We start from the raw sequence: 23,134 nt of genomic DNA, 5'->3' as shown, positions 1-23,134 counted from the left end.
AGTCAGTCTCATTTTGAGTGCAAAGTGGGTGCCCTGAGCCAAGGTACAGCTGGGAGAGTCCTCAGCAGTGTCACTAGACCCAAAAATGCTCCTTTACTGGTAGCTGGGGGGCTATGCAGCAAGTCTGCAGCCACCTGCTGGGAAGAAGACCCTTTGTTCATGGTAATACCATGCCCAAATACATATTTTAAGGAAATTTGGATAAGGGCTTTTTGATAGCGTTATTGCACCCTGTGCATAACATGCTCATTTCTTACAATTTACTACACTTTTCCCCTGCAGTGAATGCTGCTTGCTGTATTCTGCAAGAAAAATACTAAGCAGGACAAGCATGCAGGTACTTTAATCCAACAAGGGTGTATTTAAAGGGCTTATTTTTGATAGCTACAATCTGACTGCAGTAAACTGAATAATAAAAGTTATAGCTAATCTGTTGCAAATGTAACCTCAGAGGTCTGAGGCAGATAAATTATAGCCATGATTGCATCTACTGTCTGAATGCATTTGCTCCAGAGGTTGGGGATACTGTAAAAGTTTTATTTCCCAGGTGTTATTTGGACCTGTTGTAAGAGAAACAATTTTTCAACCAAAAACTCAACTAACATTCCTGAGAGTAGAAAGCAAACAAAACTAAGCTACTGTGTGTTTTTTATTTGATTTTTTGTTTCTGGTGGTGGTTGTTGTTTTGGTTTGATTTTTTGCTTGTTTGGTTTGGTGATGGTGTTTGTGTTGTTGGGTTTTTTTTGTTTGTTTGGGGGTGGGGGGAGGAGTAGGGGTGAATCTGCTAGAATTACTTGAATTAACAAAACTGCTTCTTCTGTTGGGGAAACCTGATCGTTTTGATGCCTTGTCATATAAATCCCAATGACAGCAGCAGAGCACATGCTATTTGCTCCTTATTTCAGGTTGTAAAATAGAAGTCTGATTACAACAAGCAAATCCCAAGTATGTTCATGAAACCTGTCAAATCTAGTAAGCATCAGAGATTAAAAACCAAATATTCATCCTCTACATCTTAACTGAATGTTGCTGTTCAAAATTAAATATGCAAGTTCAAACTCAGACTTGGGTTTATTTTTCTCTGCTGGTATTTTTAGGAGTAATACCTGGGTGGGTACTTTTGTAGTAGGTTTTCTTTCCTCTGATTTAAAAAGAATAAGTCTCCGGTGAATTTGAAGTAAGAACAAAATTTTTAGTTGATTGGGAGTGAGGGGGGAAGTTAATTGAACTAATGAGTTTCACTCCATATCTGGACTTGATGTTGGTGTTCTATAAAAAAATATTTTTGTTTCAAAACTTTCTTCCAAAATTTGTTGAAGTCCACTTTCAGCAATCTTAAAAAAATTCAGAAGTTGAAAACCACTGAAATGTCTATATTTAGAAATGGGTTTTGAGAAAAATCATCCTTCTCATGAAAGAGCAGTTAGTCAAAAGATGTTATGACCCTTCTATTAAGATTTTTTATTTTAAAATCAAAATTAGCTGAGTAAGAGCTAGATACGTATATATATGTATTGTTCCCCTTCTCTTTGAAGGTTTAGCAAATCCAATCTCTTAAAAAATGAGGGAGGAAAACAAACCTCACCTCTGTGCCAGAATTCTCTTAGTGTGTATTGATTGGCTTCCTGCATATTTCAAGTGTTCAAATTAGCAATTTTTATTTCTCTAGTTGCTGGAACTAATCTGACAATTCTCAAACTATAGTTTTACATTGCTGGTATAAAAATAACCATTGCACATCTGGTAATTTAAAAAAGGCTATTTAATATACAAATAAAAACCTGTTGGAGAGTGCAAATTGGGCTGTAATAATGCAATACTTAAATAATTCCTAACTTGTGTGTTGGTGCAAGTGACTCTTTGTACCTGAGCAGCAACCATGCACTGGGGCCTGGATGTGGAAATGAGGTGCAGTTTGCTCCCAGAGCCATGTTGTGCTTGTAACCTTTCTTCTTTTAATGTTATGTTTCAGGTAAGCTTTTAGCCTTCATTAGCAGAGAAAGATGATTTCCCATAGAGCAGATAATAACATTAACACATGTATAAACCGACATGTGTTTGACCATTTACATGATTGTGCAAACCGTCTGACCCTGGACTGTGTTTTGCATTGTGGAGAGGGGTGATGATGCTGCCTGTCCCACCTGTGCACCCCTCTGCAATGTCTGCTTGTTTGCTTTGGGACTTGTGTAGTAGCAGGGAACCACTCCCAACCCTCAGCATGTAGAATCTCAAAATCAGGCCAGGGAACTGATCCAGTGCAAAACCAGACCTGAAGCAACCACGTGCTGGAAGGGCACAGCATCCTGTGGGAGAGCAGCTGCTGTTCCACCTTGCTTTTGTGTCAGGCCTTGTCACTGCTATTTTCTTTTTACTAATATTCACAGAAAGTAGGTCTTAAGCCCTTCTTAAAACATAAGCACAGAGTAAGTGCTCAGGATGCATTTCCATGTATGTTGATAATAATGTTGATGCAGGATTTGTCTTTTGCTTGTCCCTCATCTCATCTCCCCTTGCCAAACCAGCTACCCATGACCCCTCCCAACTGCCTTTAATGCACGTTGGAGAAGCTCTGGTCTGTGGGGCAACAGGATGGTACTAACAGGACCAGGGCAAGAAAAACCCCGGGGATGGAGGAGTGACTCTGTGTTACTCCCCAAGGTGTCAAAATAGATCCTGGGGCTCTGTGGCAAAGTCCTCTTTTGCACTTCCCTAGAGAACTAGACAAGTGCCACATCAAGATGCAAATTTTAAAAGTCTGTCCCTATACCAAACATTAGTTTCTTGCCAAGAGGATGTTTAAGCAAGAGAGAGGGGAAAAAGCTAGTTACTGCCTGGTGATTGCTGTGATGCTCTCAAAGTGAGGTTCTTTGAACATTAAAAGCATTAGATGGAATCAAGACTGACTTGAACTTCCTGGATTACCCCTGGGCCATTCTGTTCCACTCTAATGAAACCATCTGTTGCAAAAATGGATAAAAGTAATGGTCTGCTTTATTAATCTTTTCTATCTGGAAATACCTCTATTTCTTTTCTTCTTTCCCCCTGCCATCCCTTTCCCCTTAAATCTGCTGAAAATCATTTCAGCAGCTTTATCAGTTTGGAGACTCTCTAGTTTTGGTGTTTAACTGGAAAAACCTGAGAAGTGATTGATCACTTAAGAAAGATGGATACAATGACCCAAGGTGAAATCATGGGAGTATTCACCGGTTTCACTGGCGCTAGAATTTGATCATTGGTAAAGACAATCTGGAATATCCCAACAAAAAATAAAATGAAATATAAAGCAGCTTTTCTTTCTTCAGCAAAATTAATTTCAAACCACTTCTGTAATTTGGAAAGGCTAGTGCGCTAGCCTTTAGGCTTTTTTTGGTCTGAATTTTAGCTAGCTGATGAGAGTAACATATCTACATACTATGTATACCTTTGTACATTTTCTAAGGCCTGAGTATGACATCAACAACAAATAATTGGCACCCAGTGACTTTAATGGATTAGCAGGACTATGGGAAGGATGGTACCTGTAGACACTAAGAACTGCTTCAAACCTTTATTAGAAAAAGTTCTTTAAAATCTCAAACTCTTACATAGAACTGAGCAATATTATCCCTTTGAAATATTTGTTACAAAATCATTTGAAACAGCTATTTAATAAAACAGTTGCACATACAGCAATTTCATGTACAGAATGTAAACAAAAGTTTGGGGTTTTTTATAGCCCTTCATCAGATTTAGCATTGCTAAACAATTTACTCTGTTCTCATAGATCCATAGATAACTATGGATCTATAACTGACAGCTACTTAGAAACTAAACCAACATTGTTTTTTTGCTGAGGTTAATGTAAGAGTTATGTGCTTTACAAGTGTATTACTATTACGGTATGAATTGACTGCTGGTAATGCCAGTAACCATGTTTGCAATTTTATGGAGGACTTGTTTTTATTTTACTGAAAAAATCTCTAAGATGGTGATTTTTAGCATATGTAGGAGAGATGCTGGTTCTTAATTACCCTTCTTTGATCCACGTATTTCTCAAACAATTCCCCCTTTGAATTGGTAGCTTTTCTGCCTTCTGTAGGACAGAAAGTACTTGCACTGTGAATTAGATACTGAATTCTCTTGAGTAGTGATAGATAACTACTGAAATACTCAATGAAAATGGAAGAGGAGGTAACAGTTCCTTAGGAATCATCACATTTGATAAACATTTTAGAATAATACATAGTGCAAGTGACTTTCTATTTGCATGTTTTTCCTCAGTTTCTACTGAGAGATAATAACTTATCAGTTGGTGGTAGATGTTGCAAGGTGGTGGATCAGCTCAGATCAGGCTAATGTTGAGGGTGCTACAGCAGAGGCATAAATACTGTGTAGTGCACGGTGCAATATTAAAATTTGTAAAAATCTGCTAGTATCAGTATACTGAGAGAAACTGTATGTAAAAGGGAACAACCAGGAACTGATGACAAGTGTAAAATAGAGTGCAAGGGGCACTCAAGTAAGCAGGAGGGGGAAATACCGAATGGGGTGAGGGAGGAGAGGAGCCAATGCAGGGACCATGCTGAAGCCATGATCCTGGGGTTCGCAGAAAGATTTGGCTGTAAGCTGAGTGGGTCCTGGGGGGTGGCTACAGCAAATGCAGAAGTCAAAATAAAAAATGAAGATTGAACAAAGAGCAGAGGGGTGAAATGGGCAGTGCAGAGCTGGGAGGGCTATCAGACAAGTGGCTGATCCCCTACGAAGTAGCCTAAGGTCAGGATTTCAGATCAGAGGTGAAGAATAACAATGATGTAAAGATGTAAAGTATGTGTAGGAAAAATAGAAATACTGAAAATTATATGTGCCTAGCACTTACAGAATCTATTAGAAATATTCATAACTATACTTGTATCTGAACTACTTGAAACTTGGTCTGTTTCACATGAGGAGGGTGGGATTTTATGAAATGCTGTCTTTTTCAATAGTAACTCAGCAACTATGAGACTTATATTCAACAGTAGATCGAGGTAATTTGTATTTATAATTGGCCAAGGAAGTGTCCAAAACATTATTTTGTGTTTTTAAATGCTTTGAAAGTTCCAGAAGAGGAAGAGAAATTTCCTGACCCACCAGATTTTAGAGAGGATAAATAGCATAACCTGAATAATTATAAAACTCTAACCTAGACATTAGTTCTGGGCAAAACTGATTTTAAAGCTTGATACAGAGATTAATCATGAACTCTGGAATAAGAATTAATGCTTATTAACATGAGTTTACAGAATACACATTTGCTGAAGTTAAATTTAAATGTTTTTAAGAAACACTAAACCTCTGAGAAACTTACTTGAAACTGTATAGCATTTCATCTGGCAGAAGGACTACTCAGAATTAACATTAGTCTCAAGCTAGCAATAAAACACATTCATGACACAGATTTTTTTCCAGTGCTGTAGCGGACAGAGTTAGTGCACTGCACTATCATAGGTGTGGTTAGGACAGGGTGAAGGATCATGAGCATGTCAGAATTGAGTCATACCAGGTAATGTCACTTTTGGGCTCGGTTAGCTTTCAAAAATAAAAAAAAGGCAAATCAGGAAGAGAGTCACCACTGCGCACTGGTGTTGCAACTGCTGGGTCACTGCTGCCTGCCCTCCAGCCACACAGCTGGTACACATCTCAAAATACATCTTTTTAGCCTGTACTGTTAAAAGAAACCACACTCTGTTTTCGGCACCTGCAGGCTAGTGCTTTGCAAATAGTAGGAAGTCTGAGCATAACATCCTTGTTGCAAAGTAGTTGTTAAAAAAGCTGCTACTAGAAAACATCCACTTCCATTTTTTTGATTTTCTGTTTTTCAGTCTTTCACTTATTCCCCCCTTGTGATTGCATTACTTTAAATCAATATTCTAGAGAATGAGTTTACTGTCAGGAACTTGTGGAAATGGTTAAAAGTTTTGAAAGATCAACTTAAACTTTTTTAAAGTTAAAAAACATCCAAGCAGGGAAAATTGACTATCACTCATATATTAAATCCAATACTTGCAATTGTTTTGGAACAATGATGAAATCTCTTTCACGGAATTACTAGTCAAGTCATACTCAGTAATGAATGAATAGGGTTAGCTGTGAACATTTTTTTCCATTTTATATTCTGACACATCCTCAGTTACTCACAAAGCTGAACCCTCCTCTGTGTTTGTCAGCTTTTAGTGACACTTCGCTGTCATGCCAGACGCTGGAAACTTTTGTTTGCTCTCTTTAACCAAGCTGTACATGATAACATATTAGTGAAATATTTGCAGGCAAAGCAAAACTGATCATATTAAACACATATTGAGTGGGAAGAAATTATGCATTTAAATAAGATGAGGATAGGCAGGATATAATAGGGTAGGATATAAGATGTGGTTGGATGTTAACTTAATATTTTAAAAGAGGTGGGGGAAGCTTTACACAGATGAGGATCCACTTTCTTTTGTGTTCCTTATTTAAACTACATCCGTAAGGGACATACCACCTAAAATCAGTGGATGCAGTTACAACATTTATATTACCACCTTGAGTTATGTCAGGAGTATTTTTTTTGCAGTGTAATTAAAAACGACCAGGCACTCTTACAAGTCCATGTCTTTCAGATATTGCAAGTTCAATATTCAAAACCAGAAGAAGCAGAAATCTTATTGCATCTTAAAGCCTTGATCAAGTAGTTACACAACACTTACCTAAACTTACGTTTGGTGTGACTACTGAATTGTTCAATTTTTCAACCTCTCATTAAAAAAAAAAAAAAAGTTTTCAAGATGAATATTCCTGAAGTAGGTGATTGTTAGAGAACAGCACTGAGCAAGGAGCAGGGTTAAAAGGTTAGAGCCAGCCCAGGGTACTAATCTGTGGAGACAATGAACTGAAAGGCAGTCTTAAAATAATATTTTTCATTTTAATTTGAAAACTAAAAGGCACACTAGAAAGACTGTAGTTGGGGGGGCTGCAGTCCAGCCTTGCTGGGCTGCAGTGCCTTCTAAGGAATCCTTGAAGAGGCCTTTCAGCTGCTCTGTCTGTCCTCAGACCTGGTCTGTCCATCCTAGTGTGGTACCTCCCCAGCAGAAGCCCTGTGCAAATCAGTGCACTGTTACCAAAAAGGAAGTTGAAAAACAAACATTGCATAGGATGAGCTTTGCATCCACCAAAGCAGGGTAGACCAGAATTATGGATCCTGTTCATATTAAAAAAGGCACAAAAAAGTATTAAGAAACCCTCCAAACTTGGAACAGAAGTGTTTTTAAGTGCTGCATGATATACAACTTAAGAAATAGACAAAAACATGAACTATTTTTAGATTTTTTGGGGGGGAGAGTGGGGTGGGAAGAATCTCATTGCAGAAGGAATTTAAATGAACCCCTAATCTTACTATAGTGCTTCTCCTTTTATTCTTTTCTTTTTCTCTTCCCCTTGGTGATGTTTCCTTTCTGAAGACTGTATGTAGCAAGACACAATAAAAGCACGTGCTTCTCTGGCCTTTTGAGATTAATTATATTTAAATCCAGTTCATCCAATATGAGGGACCGTTAGATTGTGCACTACTTTTCTTTAACCAGTTCTTTGCTGTTCTGACTTCATGATTCACCATCACTGTGTGTACATGGAAAAGAAAAGAAAACACACCAGGGTCATGCTATGGGTTTGGTTGTCTCAGCAGGAAATAGTATGCAAGAGTATCTCTAGAGTCCACAAGAAGGTGTTAGAAAACTCATGTGTCAGCCATGCAATGCACGAAAGGACCCATATGTGGTGCTGGATGCTGGCAGTGAGGGCTGGTCTGATTACTGGTTAGTGGCTCCCCAGAGCACCCTTGCTCCTGCTCCCAGGTGGGGACTGAGCAACAAAATTGCCCTCTTCCCACAGATAAGGACAATTTTTTTATAGATGGAATTTTAGTACTAAATCTGGCCTTGTAACAAGTGAGTTTTCTTTGTCTTGCTGGTTTCTGCCTAGCTAGTTTTCTCCCTTGTGCTTTTATTAATAAACGTTTGGTTCATGCCAACATAAAGAATGCAACATTCTCTTTTATCAGCTGGTTAGATTTCAGTTAGCATTAACAGCAGGATTTTAAACCACCACTGAAGATAAAAGGGCTGCTTAGAATCTTAATATTTCACTTGGTGTGTGTTTTCATACTTGGCAGACTACAAACAGCAATGCTGGGAAGGGGAAAGGCTGCACCTCTGTCTGCCAGAGAATAAAGGTCCCAGGAGAAGAGACTGGTCTGACACCCCCTTGTGCACCACACAGGCAGCAGCCCCCTTGCCCACTCCCTCCTGCAGCTGCAGGAACCCTGGCCGCATCAAGACTGGGAATATTTCTTGGCTCTCCACTCAGGTACTATTGTGATTTTTAGCACTAGGTTTTAAAGGCAAGATGTATTATTTTAAATATATATATTTAAAATTTAATGTATTTAAACACATATATTCTTAACTTGGCTTATGCGCAAGGCAGATGACCACCAGCTACAAAGGAGCCTGGGCTGTCATGTCTTGCCTCTTGTGTGTGAATCTGCAGCCTTGATGCTCATTAGTACAGATGTTTGCCAGAACAAAAGCTTTGTATTGTTTTACTTTGTAGTCTTACACTTTTCTTGCTCAAAAGATTTGCTGAAACACCCATTTATCTGTGCATAGTTCTCTTTCTGGTGTTATTTATTCAGCTAAGAGTTTAGTCAGGGAAGAACAACAGACTTTGGTATGATATGGTTCAGTTGCAGAAATAAATGGGAACCTTTGTTGTTTACCAGGAAATCCCACCACTTCAGTTTCTCTTTGAAATGAAGCGCGTTTCAAAATTTCATGTAAAATGAAATCTGAAAAAGTAGTTTTGAGTTAAAGGAAACAACTTAGATATATTTTACCACCACAGGGTTCTGCTCTTTAAAACTTTGAAAAATTTTATATCAAAAAATAACTTATTCTGAAAAGCAGTTTTGGAACAACTTTGTTTCTGAAAATGTCAATGTCATTGTTGAAAAATTTAGTCTCAGATGTTTTCAAAATGATATCTTATAAAAATCAATTCATAGTTCAAAACATCTGGGTCTTGATGAACACTGTTCCCCCCAATATATTGTATGAAACAGGAAAACAACATCATCAATAAAATCTAAACCAGGAATTACCATAATTTGAGAATATATTTGCCTCAACAAAGCAGTCTTCCAGAATCTGAAATTGAACCTGATAATCTTGTACTTTGTATTCAACAAATATCCTTTGCCTGAGCAGCTCTAAATGTTTTAGAGATAAATCTCCTCTCTTTATTTACATTTGTTTGCCTTCCTACAATTTAAAGGCATACATTTCTCTGCAGCCTGATCCTAAGATACCAGTCGTAAGAAAATATGCTTGAATAAAGTGTGCACCTTCAAATGAAGCATACTTATCTGAACAGGGCTGCTCTTCTGCATCAAGGCTTAATCCTCACTATAGTGCTTTGAAGTTACAATATCTCTATTTTACAGGTGGAGAACTTGAGGTAGAGTGTAGCCCAAGATACCTTTTGCCAATCAGGAGCAAACCCCCCTCCTTTTGGTGGGGTTAGTGTAAATCCTGTATGAAAGCACTTTAGCAAGGGTGGTATTTAAAATGCCAGCTCGAGCTGCTAGGTCATGATGTTTGGTGTTTTTTTTTTTCTTTCCTTAAAATGAACTGTTAAATTTCTGGGAAATAAATATAATTCTCAGAGTGTTGTCATGCCTAAAAAGCCTTTTATACTACACTGCCTTCTGCTGGTACTAGCATATGGCTCAAGCATACTTTGTCCCATACTCCCTGCCTGTAGTTAGTGCCATGTCCAGCAAACCTGTTTTTTTAGAGAACCATTGTGCAGTTGACTCTCCTTAGAAATTTTCCATCTCTGAGTTATCATTTAGACTCTGTCAAGGAAGACCCAGATGGCTAGCGAAGCCAGCATCTTTTCCAGCAGTGCAAGGTAAAATGATTGCATCTGGAGTGTTTTTGTTTTTTAAACAACCCACAAAGGCAATCTCTCTTGCAATAACCATAACTGGAAAGTTTTAAAATACAAATAGCTGCAGTGGTGGAGCTGCTGCATCCAGAAGCTACTTTGAAACTGCAGCTTTGGAGCCACCAAGTTGCAAACTCTCCAGCAGTGGTGATTTAGCATCACTGCTATTTCACCCCTGAACAAGGAAAGTCAGGAAAGAGAGGGACCAGAATATTATGATGGTCTACAGTGGAAGGTGCAGCTCTGTCTGAGGGATGTGTTGGGCTGCATTATCTGATCCTGTGGGAAGGGGAGACTCAGGGCCACCTCTCACCATCCCCACCCCCCGCTTCCACCACACCAAGGACTTTCTCAATGGGCAGGATGGTTTAATTGCTTGTTATTGTAACCTGGCACAGAGGAGCTGCCTCACCCACTCCCTGAAATGCAGCTGCAACACAAGCATACAGGCAGGGCTGACATACAGCCCTTTGCTTCCAGCTGAAACTCCAGGCTCAGTTTTAGTTAGGGAAAATGGGAGTCTGAGAGGGGTTTAGGGGTTTTGGCCAAAATCCTGGGGAAACCAGCTGGAAAGTTTTGAAGTTTACAAGCTGTCAGGATCATGTTTTTGCATCAGTCCTGGGATCTCTGCTTGTGCCTGTGAATTGGTGCCAGGTCTGGGGATGCGCTGCATGAGGGTGCTGGGAAAATCCTTTGGCTTTTCCTTAGTGTCAGACCAGCCCCTGTCTGGCAGGTCACAGCTGCAGCTGAAACATCTGGCAGTGGTTCTCAGGGACCTACGGGTACCTGGTGGCAGAGGGGAGCTGGGTGTCTGCACTGGCAAGGAGTACCAAGGGAGCTATGCTAAATGCTTGTATTAACACCTTGGGAAACTGTGATTAAAGCCTGATCAGTGAGTGAAACTCAGTCTGTGCCATCTGGTTGTCTATCTTGTGTGGGTTTACAACCACAAGATTATTTAGGAGTGCAATTTACAGGCAGAGACCATCTTAGAAATAAGAGCATCAAACCATTTGTTTAAGTGGAAATCAAAGTTCCTATATAAAAGATCTTTTTACACTTAAATAGACCAAAGAATCAGTCTATTTATAACAAAATATATTTAAAAAATATATTATTTTGGAATGACATTGACCATATTTCTTCAAATAATATAGTGAACTAAAAGTACCTTGGGTTAGCAATTGATTCTTTTTCTTCTTCTCTTACAGTAGGCAAACATTCACAATCAGCTGAAAAATGATAAGAAACAAAACTATAGTTACACTTAGCAGTGATTCTTCATTTATTTAAAAATTGCATCAACATTTCTGGTGCAGTGTCTCTAGAATGTAAAACTGCAGATTATATTCTGTACCCTTTTATATGTAAAATCAGCACAGTCTACATAGTGTAAATGTTGTCTCAAATCCTCCTTACCTTGAATAGGTGTTGCTGTCATTGCTTTATTATATATATTTCAGTTGTTTATGCACACCGATACAAATTAAGTACTTTTGAGGACTGTTTCCCAGAAACTACCCTGGCGAGGACTATTTGTTAATCTTCCACTGCTTATAGTTGCATCTGCTTTATAGTACAGCTGGGAATTCAGGGCTGGGGTTTAGGGAACAATATTGGAAAAAAACCCAATATTTGCTCCCTTCTGCCCATGGAATTTAAAAGATATTTTACAGCACTGTTTCTCTATGTATTACACTCAATGCCTCTATTTCACTCCTGCCATTTAGCACGTTTTTTGGTAGAGCTTACAGACTGCGAAGGTCAAAACCCCACCGTGTGGAGTACTGTGCTAATGCAAAGAAACGCTCCAAAGATTTTTATAGCCTGAAAAACAAAACACCCCTAGGAGGTCGGGCAAATGAGCCATTTGGATGTAAGACAAGGGACCAGGAATGAAAAAAAAAAAAAAGGAAGTCAGGGTTTCAGCATTTCCTAGCCAGTGAAAAGCTGTTAGCAGCTCAAAATCAGGGCTTGGTTAATTCACACCTTACCAACAACCTGCAGTTTTTGAGGAAAGCCCTGAAGGAGGATGTGACGCTCTTAGAGATTTTGACTAGGAGATTTCAGCTGGGAGTAAAAAGGAGGAAGAAATACAAGATAGTTCAAAGTAGCTAAGAAGGCACTGAAGATGCTGCTGGTGGTAGTTACCATGGGTACCAATTGCTCCATGGGCTGCTGGACTTGCTGGAGGGGATGTAGATGGTGAACGGTGCTGGCAGCACAGATCAGCTTGTCTTTCATGTGGTAGAGATGGCAAGTAAAGGAAAGGATATTGAGAGGGGAGGAATATAGTCATAGTGTCCTGGCAGCAATTGTAAGTAAATGGTCATCTGAACTATGAGTAAATGTGTGTTTCTTCTATGATAGCATGATGTGGAGCACAGAACTGTACAAACTGAAGTCTGAGAGGACTAGATGCTTCAGGGAGAACTAGTATGCTTAGGACTAAAAATGTGACTTTAAAAATATAAATACTGTTCACAGCTATATGTGCATTTAATAGAAGTGTCTATTGGAAACTCAAAACATTTGATATTCCATCATATGTTAAAAACGAGCTCCCACACAAACTAAAATACTCATCTGAACAATTCTACCCCTGACACTTGTGCTGCTGTTTTAGTAGCAGGGAGACAAGAACATAACTAAAAATATTGTAGAAAAAGCAGTGACATACATACAAAATGCCTCTGATTTTCTACACATGGGATCTACATCAGCTATAAAGAGAGGAATGATGGAGTAGAGGGGTTACCGTGTACCATTTTTGTTCATGCTGTTCATCCATTTATCAAGTTCTTCCATTTCTATCTCCATAACAGAGGGCGTGTCTTCTTCAAAAATAGGACTTGAGAGAAAAAGGGGCGGGGGGGAGGGAAAGACATTACACAAAATGCTTCATTCAAGCAATTTATAATGTAGTAATTTTCTATCAGTCTTTCATCATTCCAGGCACATGTAGCCATCCTAGCCAAGTAATCTGAGAAGATGTCAGCCCAGCGGGTGCAAATAAAACAGCTGCAAACAGATGTGGAGTGGCAGTGAGATGCTGGTCCTGGGCAGAGGTGGGGCTGCCTGGGACCCCACATGCAAAGGAACTCTGACAGTGCAGCCTGGGGTATGTCAGAGAACAGGGACCACTGCAGGTATTCAAGAACTGGACCTACTGTAAATAGAAAATCAAAACATGCAATAGTTCAACTCTGGCCAGCTGGAACAAACAGCAAAAGTCCTGTTGCTCCAGTGATAAAAGCGGAGGGTCTAAAGTTTAATCCTATCTGCAAGCGATGTTGTCAGTGTCTTCAAAATGGAAAGGTTGTAAGTAAAGTAACTCTGCATTCATTCAGAAGCCTGTTTAGCTTCCCTTTGCTGGTCATTCCTGGAGTCACAGGGTAGAGAAAAAAATATTATTAGCAAACCCATCTTTTTATTTCCCTGTGAAGTCAATTTGATAACTTCCAGCATTGATCAGCAAGATGGAGCTCAATAAAATGTAATGATAAAAATTATCAGTTGTGTAAGAGCCACGCAGCTTTTGGCTTGTTTTCCCAGCAGCTTAGGCATTACTTCCACAGCAGCTGGGCGAGCTTTTCTGCCTCACCTCAGAGTGAGAAGACAAACTTGAAAAACAGGGGAGCAAGACACAGTGCTTATTCTGAATAGAAAAAGTCTGTGCTGAGCCTGGGAACTGATCCCTTTTGCTCATGGTATACCCATAGCTTGTGGCATCTTGTGGCTGGAGGTGCCTAGAGGAGGTGTAGGCGTGGTGGTAGGGCAGCGCTCACCTCTGCCACCATAATGCCTGTACTTCTGTTCCAGTCTTACACCTTCAGCAAAATACTGAAGTCATGCTTTAGCCACCTCTCAAGGTAGTTAACTGGGAGAATTAATGGCAAAAGGTAATGGTGTTCAGTGTACAGTTAGGTAGTGAAGGAGCCAAAAAAAATTATATCTTGTTGGAGTAAGAGAATTTTTTAAAAGTAACATTCATAAACTTTACCTTTTCACATTTTCACTTCCCAGCTCATCTGGAAAAGAAAAAAGTTGGTGTTCATAGTTCTGCTCTTTATATATAGAAGGTCCAGACTGCAGGCAAGTCTTGAATAGGGTCATGTAAAACAGGTTGCATTTTCAAAAGGCATGGTAGTTAATTTGTAGATGAACGACAAAATATCTCATACTGTTTGCAATTTTCAGAGGAACTCATTATTTTTAATCTTGAACACACTAAAAGCAGCTCGTTATTAGCTCAGCCATGCTGGGAGGAAGCCGCCTGTTGGTGCCATGGTGGGCAGGACACTGCAGTTGCACGTTCTCCTGAGCAACACAGATGTTGTGAGAGAAATGGCATCCTGAAAAGGAACCACTGCTGCAAAAAAATTTTCTGGAAGCTTTGCGATATTTTGCTGCAGACTATCTGTGTGCAATCTGTCTCTGCCTGGAGACTCTGGGAGCCATTCATGGAGAGAAGAAGGAGATAATAGACTTGCATGGCAGATTAAATCTCAGGTAAATGAAGCTGAACTAGCCAGATGCCAAAAGGGATCCAAAGCAAGTTGTCACCCCAAGACAAAGTAAAGATGGGGAAAATAGTAGTGTAACAGCTATTATTCAGATAAACAACTTCCTCTTGAGGAAGTCTCAGCCCTCAAAAAAGAATTAAGAACTACATACAGGTTTCACATTGTATATTGTCTTATAGCAGCTTATTTTTAATACAATGTTGCAATGGCTGCTGACATCTCCCACTTGTTCCAGCACATTCCCTGTCTGCAGAGCCACTCAGGGCCATGGAGCCACCTGCCACTACCTTGAGGATGCCCAAAATCCAAGCTCCAAGCAATATGCACAGGGCAAGAGATGCCAGGATTGTGCTCCTGCAAGGCTCCACGTTTCCTATCCCTCTGAAGAGTTTATCTGCGTTTCACGTCATGCAGAAACAGGTGGGGAACTAGATGCCTGATTGTGATTCAAAGTTTGTTATGAGAGTAACCTGGTGATAAAGCAGGTGCAGCCTAAAAATGCCTGAAAAATGGACTTTAAAAAAATCTATGTTGAACGTATGTCACTGCAGACTGAGGAGCTTACAGCTGCACTCCTGTTCTGTAAAGGTACTGATACGACCATTTTAGGTTTTCACTTACCAATTGCGTGGTTTTAATAAGACACCTCAGGGTTTTTTCTGTTGCTTCATATTCCTAGTTTCTAATTTCTTTTTTTGCTAACAGATCAAGGTAGTTTCCTGTAGTGCTGCTCTCCCTACTGCAGCCCCCAGGCTGTCTGACCCCTGGACTCCCAGCTCATTTACTGTGATACCTTCATAGCTGCCACGACCCTACAGGATCCTTTTAAAGGATTACATTAAATGGTTTCACTTGTTCTTATTTTATTGAAGCTCTGAGGAGCTTTACCCTGTGGGCAGTATAGGCAACACGAGCATTACATTCACCTTGCATGAAGGTATTAAGCATAAAGATGGCATGAGTGTTTGCAGCCACCTGCTTATGTCTGTATGCTGGTCCTGGCACTGCCAGGAGATGGAGCTTGGTGTGGTGGATCCCGTGGGTGTGCAGCGAGAGCAGGAGCAGAAGGAGCCCCTGCCCAAGGACAGTTGCGTGCCCAAATACAGCTGGCTGGGGACGGATCCTTTTCCTATCTGTCCTATGTGCAACTACAACCAGAGAACTGCATACTACATGTGGCATCTCAGGCCTCCAAATAATGTTTTGTTCATGTCAAGTGTGTCCTAAAAATACCCTTCAGATGCACAAGTAGGCAAATTTACCTTGCTTAGACTTTTTCCTTTTATGATGTATTACAAAAAATGCAATCAGCAAAATCAGCAGGACCAGCAGCACAACGGGGACAATGTATATCAAGATTGACTGTTCTGCCACTTCTAGGCTGTCCTGATTGTTCGTGGCATTCAATTCAGTATTTGGAGTACTTTTTGTTTCAAAACCACTTTCAGTAGCGCTTGCAGTAACAAGTACTGGCTCACGGTCATCCACAGTTGAAGGATGTGTAGCAGGAGGAGGTGTTACTGTACTGGTGGATAATATCGGCAATCCATCTCCTGAACCATCGTTTTCAGAGCCTGCCAAATATATGAGGACAACTTAACATTTCATGCATTTTATTTGTATTATCAGTAAGTCAAAATGTACAGCTTTAATAGTAACTTTTCATTGCATGTCTTGAAAAACAAATCAGCAGATGCCCCATACACATAGATTTGAAGTCAGATGTAAAATTAGATCACAAATTGGTCACAGAATCTTACCAGTCCTGACCGCGTCTGTCAGCTGGGTTTTACTGGAATGCATCAGCATGCCTGGATTCCCTGTGTGCAGCTGTCTTGCAAAACCAGACCTTTTTTCCTGCAGGTTGGCATCCGGTCTCTCTCTCACGTAAAAGTTATCTTCTCAGCAAACCACACCATCCTGCTTTGCTCCTCAGCCTTGGCACGTATGGTCACAACCTCTTTCATCCTTCCTTACCCAAGGAGTTGGTACTCCCTCTGGGGAGATCAGCATCCCAGCTTCACTGGTTCTATCCGCTCACTCTTCAACATGTTTCTGTGCCTTTCTCAAATGTATTAAATTTGCTTTGCTGTGAAAAACAGAAGTCTGAGGTCTGCAGAATCTGCTGACTTTCACTTCTGCTTGGACTAGAAGAGGTAGTAATAACACAGGGACTTTACTGGATACAAATGCAATTAACTGCTCCTCTCTCTGATTCTGTGGGCTGGATAAAGGAGCATGCAGTAAAGAATCAGTGCTGGGTGTTTTTCACAAATTTTAAGAGTGGGGGTTTTGAAGCTTGATTTGTGTTTTGGTTTCATTTAGCATGTATTTTGCAAGAAAAGTGGCTAAAATTGGTTATGTTGGTAATAGTGAAACAACCTTTTTTGTGGCTAATTAAGAGTCTGTTTACTGTCATGGAGTTTAAAGCTTAACAAAAGCATAGCAAATTTGGGGCTGACACTATATTCCTTACCAATGTAAAAAATCCTGTCATAGCCAGAGGTACAGGAATCAGTCCCTAGATAAATTACACCATCATATTTCAGAATGCAAAACCTTCAATAATTTTCTTAGCATGAAATGAAGTTATGATTTTTTGGTGTTATCTGCCCTTTCAGATACAACATTGGCATGATGCAACTCCCATTTTATGCAATAAAGCAGGATGGGGTTTCATGACTTTTGCAATGATGTGTTGCTCCCCATTCTTGTAAAATGCTGGGCAGCCATAGTTTCCACTAGAGTTAATAAGAGCTTAAGGTTTCTAGCACCTCAGTGCTGGCATTTCAAATCTCACAGGACTGGAACCAAAAGTACTTAGCATTTTAAATGCTTTTGTAAACACATTAATCTTCATAATGGCCCTGAGAGATGAGCAGTTATCATCTCCATTTTACAAATGAGAAATCAGAAGGACGGGATGCTGTCCTTCCAAGGGATGCCAAGAGGGAAAGGAAAACTGGGATTAGAGCGCTATCTCTTGCTTAATCCACTCTGCAGCATCTCCTCTCCTGTCAGATTTGTATCAAAGAGGAGATGAGTAGCTCATGAGACTGTGTTCCAGGAAACCAAATTTCAAAAAAATAAAATCATTTGAGTGTCACAGCAGTGATTTATCTAGATTTTTATGCCACACTTAACACTCAGGCCCCTGATTTCATGCTTTCCTAAAAGCTATGAAATAACTTTAATATTTAATAAATAATACCCAATACTTGAATATAGCATTTAATCCTGTAAAGGTCACCAGACTCTTTCACTGCAATATGACAATGAAAATGTTAGCTCTCCGCTGGAAAAACAATTTGTATTGATAGTCTCTATGTTATATTCTTCTGTATTTTGTATTTCAGTCAAGAGCAAAACACTATCTCTGCCTCCCTTGTGGGTAATGACCCGTTATGCATGTGCTCCTTCACCCTTCCCATGACCTGCTGGTTCTCCTTAATCCTATCGCAGAGGACAAGATGAAGAGCTCCTCTCCCTCATTAGTTTTGGCCACTGACTTATCTTTCCCAGTGTAGTTTACAGTCCTTGGTGCAAGCAGCTGCTGCATTTTGACTGCTGTTGCACAGAGCAGCAAGGTATCACTAGAGGTGGCTGTGCTGCAGACCAGGGCATTATGGAGTGATGGACTGTGCTGCTAGTGGAGCCGATGGCCACCACAGCCTCAGTGAACCACTTCAATGACCTTACTTCATTTTCCTCCTCTAGCCATTGCCCTTGAAACCTGTCATCTGCCTCATTTGATATATTGACAAGGACAAGCCCGTTGCTTAAAATAGTACAAATGCAAAAAGGGTGTGGGGAAAACACCTTATTTTTCATTTAGCCTTAGAGCTGAAATGGATTTTTCAAATGTCTAAAGCATGGTGTGACTTGAAAGCAAAAGCAAACAGTCACACCTCAAAAACTGCAGGGTTAAACTCTCAGCTGCAACATATGTTGCACTTGATTTCCAAGACAATTTCTGGTGTCTCTGGTACTTTTTATTTGCCTGGTTCTGAGCTATGAAGCAGATTTCAAGTAATTTTTCTCTGTGTGAAATAGAATTACCTTTTCCAGTCTCTAGGCAAATAAAATAGCAAATCACAGGGAGTGACCTTGCTGCCATGTATTTTTGTTCACTTTGCATAATTCCAGGGACAAAACAGCATCACTTCTGTGAACACCATTTCCTCTTACAGAGATCTTTTCTCAGAGTGAATTAAATATGTCTTTCAGCAGCAGGGCAGTCAATTGTACAATGTTCTTGCAAAGATATTGCTCTTATTTCCCATGGTTCACCTGCTGCCTTGACACATCTCTCTCCAGCCCTTCTGCCTGTCAGCTTTGAGGACTGGAGCTCAGATCTAAGGGATGCCCCACCTGTCACAGAGGGGCTGCTCTTGCTCTCAGGCCACCCACACGTCAGATTTTTTACATGGTGAGAAAATCAATACCTGCCTGGCTCGCACCAGGGAAGGATTTGTACTTCTAGCCTGGTGAGGGTAGATTTGGGCCTCCTGGTGCAGGCACAGTGCTTGCCACAGCCAACTGCCTGGGCCACATGAGACCCACGTGGTTGGCCCCAAGCTAGTTGTTATTTTTCATAGCTTTTCAATTTAAAGTGCTCAAAATAGCAAGTGGGCTGTCTTGCAGCTGGCCCCAGTGGCTGTTTCATAGGCTGAATGAAAGGTGGATGTTGCGATGTTTGGAGCAGGGCTGGAGAGCATCTGAAAGTCAGAGACTTTGTGAGATGCTATTAAAACATTTTCTCCCTGCCTGGAGGGAGACAAATTTGCGGTGGTCATTCATACCATGAACTGTCTTGTCAGCTGTGCTTGGGTTTCACCTTGCAGAGATCTATGAGCTCCCTCTAAAAGGGAATCTGACCATAACATACATTCAGAATGGAAAACCAAGGCAAATGGAGTGGAACAAGGAGCAAGTCACATCTGACAATATAGATATCTTCTTGACTTTGCAAAACCCATGCCCATCTGCTTGCTGAGCTCAGCCTTGTGCTGTTGGCACATCTGTACTGGGCCCTCTGCACATCTTGGCCAAAGAGCAGGTGCTCACACAACAACAGCATCAATTTCAGCTTTGTCTGGACTGCCTGGGGCAGGAGTACTGGTGGCCTCTCCCTGTGTCGAAGGAAGAGCATACCACAGTTTCAGCCCAGCCCTTATTGCCATTCTCTATGCTTTCAAGAGCAGAAAAGAAAGGGGCTGGCATGCAGCTGCGTTCCACCCTGCTGGGGAGCTGGGCATAGCTGGAACTGGAAGCTAAGAAGTTCTCAGGTTCCCACCACTGAGGTATCAGAGGATCTAGTCCTCAAGGGACCAAAATACCTGAGCAAGCACTAGCAGCAGCTCAAAAAAAGGTTCCATTAGGGTTCTTACGAATTACATAAAGGCTATGTCCCTGTATGCAGATGCCATGGTAGAAGATATTCTTCAGTATTTTCTATTTTAAAATGATGCTCTGATTACTGATGGTCTCTGCATGAGTTTTGGAGGTGCGCCCAAGCCTGCCTCTCAAGGGAGGCAGAGGGAGGTGAATATACTGAGCAGCTTTGCAGACTAGAGTCCAAACAACTGCATCTCAAACAAACAAACATAATTTCTGTTGTTGCAGCATTTTTTCCTCTGAGGTTTGTGCTGCAGTACTCAGAGGTGGTGATATGAGCTTCTTGATGAAGTAAGTGGGCAAACAGGTTTCTGATTTCAATTGGATGTGAGGCAAAGGAAAATAGCCAGCAGTCAGCACATTTGGTTCTGCAATAAATCATCAGTCTCCCTGCTGCTCTCTCATCAGACTTGAGGGTTGGGATCTCTGAAGGGAATTTTTGAAATTGCACTGTAGTACCAACTTACAAAAGAAAAAGGAATGGCATAGAGGAAAAGCAAGAGCTAAGTCAATGGGATAGTCAAGCTTATTAGTTTGAAAGGGAATCTCTTATTTCTCCAAGCTTTCCTATAAGCTATAAAAATGCAGTGAAAGGAAGGCTCACGAGAGGGTGACAAAACAAGAAAATGCTATAAAGCTGTGTAAGCTGGAGCAAGGTTACCATATCCTATATCACTCTGCTCCATACATGGATTCCTTCTGGTAGTATAGTCATACGACTCCACGTGGTCCATATAATTCTCTTTCCTATTGCTTGACTCATCCCTGTTCTGTTCCTCTCCCTGTGTGTCACACTCTTGTAAGAAGGGCTGTTCCTTGCCATGGCCAGGGCTTGCCTGGCCGCCTGTTGTGGCAGGTCCTGCCTGTCAGTCTGGCTAGGAGAGGAATCCTGGAAAGCCTGCAGGCTAGCTGTTGGGTGCATAGGCTCTTCTGAGGAGGGAGCACAAACATTTCAGGATGGCTTATCTGTAGACAAGATCCTATTAAAACAGAGTGCTTAGAAAGTGTTATCTAGGTATAACCTGAAAGAGGAAACAACTGTTTAAGTCCATTTCTAGACGATGGAAACTGCTTTTTTCCTCACTGTACTTCCATCCAGCTGAAGTGCTGCATTAACTGCCAGTGTTGCAAATTCAGTCACGCATTTTAGAGTCAAACTGTGAACCTGTAGTCTCATTTCTTACTCCTAGTACTAAAGCTTTTCCAGACAAATTTATGCATTTAGTTGCATCTACTTAATCTCATGGCCTTCTAGCTCAGCATCAGTGATAGCCCTGTGACCTCACTGTGATGCAAATCTCTTGGTGCTCCTTGCTCTCAGGAGGACACTGAAATTAAAGCTTCAAAAGCTCTGGAGGATCTCCAGCTGTCCTAAAAATCTCTTGAGGGAAAATAGACTGGGGTCACTGACTGAAATTTAGTATACAATCTTGCTGATGGAGAGATTTTCTAAAATGTCTCTGAAGCACTTGAATAAACACAGTGGAATTTTGTGTGTGTGGATAAAAGGGAGAAATAGAAGTAAATACATAAAAGGAATTGATGCGTTCAGTAGAAAGGCTTTTTCATCTGCTTTTTAGGGGGCTGCACTTTGGAAAGAGAGTGTGTAGCAAATCCTCATTTTTTATATTGTTGCTTTGCTTGAAAACTCTAACAGGTGGCTCTGGCGGGTTCAAACCCATTCTTGAGCTCATTACTCTAGGGGGAACAGGTCAAAAGTATATGTCCCTTAGACACCTTGGCTTTGTAGGGGACTTTACCTAAAAGGCATTTCTCTGCCAAAGAGGAAGTTGCTGCCTGTGCTCATGACAGATGCTGCTGAATATCTGGATCATTGATAGCAATATTCTTTGAATGATGGCTCAAAACAACAGCACAGAGACAGCCAAAATCAAGCACCACCTGCAACCATCCCAGCTCTTCCACTTAACCATCTCACACACTTGGCTGCCCCTTTCCCTCTCATGTTTTCTTGTTCCCTGCATTAGAGCACCTACACTTTCCTGAATGTTTCACCAAACACGAAGGAAGATGGTGTACCCTGGGAAATACCCACAGGGCCAGAGCCTTTTCCTTTAAGCTGTAGTAAGGGCCTTAATACTTGTTCCTAGGGTCAGCACACACCTAGGTGGGTCTTCAGGGCTGCTGTGAGGCTGAGCAGCCAGCACCATCACCCAAAGCAGGAAGGGCCACTGCTGGTGCTCAGCAAGCCATCAGCAGGGCTTTCTGCCTGTGTAAAGCAAGGGAAGGGGACTAGTGCAAACCCTTATCTCCCCTCAGTGTGGAGCTGGGAGAGGGCCAGGACCCAGGGCTGGGACCTTAGGCACGGTCTCAAAGCTACACAATTAGACTAATTGTCATGTAGCCAAGAGAAAACCATCTGTAAATAGTGATCCAAATGGCAAGGCTAGGGTTTTACAGGGCTCCAGCATGGAATAGGAACAGGACTTATAAAGGCTTCAATCTGTCCACACTGCAAGATTTAATCATGCTCTTGTTGCCTATTTTGTAAATGGTTTCTAGACAGGAGAGGTGAGATCTGGAAGATCCCCAAGAACTTTTTCCTCCCTTCCCCAGCAGAGCACTTTAAGGGGGAAGACTGCCTGGGACTGGAGGAAAAAGGAAAAAGTCTCCTTTAAAGGTCATTCCCTGTTGATCTGTGGACAAGCAGGGCTGAGAGCATAGGATCCCCCTGGGAGGTTGCCCTCAGCAGAGGGGCTCCTGACCTGCTAGTATCTGCAGGGAATATAAGCCCCTTCACAATCTCTTCCCTCTCCAGTTCACTTTCCCACCCAAGGTCCAAGTTCACAACTTTCCCCCTCCCACCCTTGCAGTCAGAGTAAGCCCCAGGTACATTTTGGGGCTGGCTGCACAAGCAAAACCCACCTGTGTGTGGGGAGCAAGGGTCCCTGCACTTTTCCAGGTGGGTGCTCTCCTCCCCTTCCCCAGCAGCTGGGGACGGGCTCAGGAGAGCTGTGTCTGACAGCAGTCAGGGAGAGCTCTGGCATGACCGTCTCACCTCCATAGAGGAACGGCTTCAAAATCAACCAGAATTTAAAGGTGGACCCACGTGTAGGAAGCCCCTAAAGGTAGGGAGGAGTAGACTGGGGCACCTGGTATGTGGCACCCACCTGGTGCTTTGTGCAGCCTTCAATGCCCATCATAAAGAAGGGCAGGGGGGGCCAGCCATGGGCTGAGGGGTTTCGGGA

The 23,134-nt window shown here is 41.4% G+C and overlaps 1 protein-coding gene across 5 annotated transcripts in view; it reads right to left on the bottom strand.

Annotated features, from left to right (window-relative positions):
* Positions 1–23,134, bottom strand: part of TMEM154 (transmembrane protein 154) — a 37,304-nt gene that overhangs the window by 12,704 nt on the left and 1,466 nt on the right. Inside the window, exons 2-6 of one of the 5 annotated variants that reach the window (XR_010472532.1) lie at positions 15,791–16,102; positions 14,006–14,033; positions 12,761–12,853; positions 11,174–11,234; positions 3,530–7,614 (exon numbers count right to left, since the gene is read on the bottom strand). Coding sequence is in view for 3 of the 5 variants with exons in the window: in XM_065062741.1 (XP_064918813.1) it covers positions 7,067–7,094; positions 11,174–11,234; positions 12,768–12,853; positions 14,006–14,033; positions 15,791–16,102 (515 nt within the window). In the remaining 2 variants the exon portion in view is untranslated. Of the gene's footprint in view, positions 1–3,529; positions 7,615–11,173; positions 11,235–12,760; positions 12,854–14,005; positions 14,034–15,790; positions 16,103–23,134 lie in introns of those variants that run through there. The other 4 variants (XR_010472533.1, XM_065062742.1, XM_065062741.1 and 1 more) reach the window with 4 other exon arrangements.

This window comes from Columba livia, chromosome 4, assembly GCF_036013475.1.
Source record: "Columba livia isolate bColLiv1 breed racing homer chromosome 4, bColLiv1.pat.W.v2, whole genome shotgun sequence".
Lineage (NCBI taxonomy): Eukaryota > Metazoa > Chordata > Aves > Columbiformes > Columbidae > Columba > Columba livia.
The sequence above is the reverse complement of the archived record's forward strand: the minus strand, read 5'-3'. Positions and strand labels throughout refer to the sequence as shown.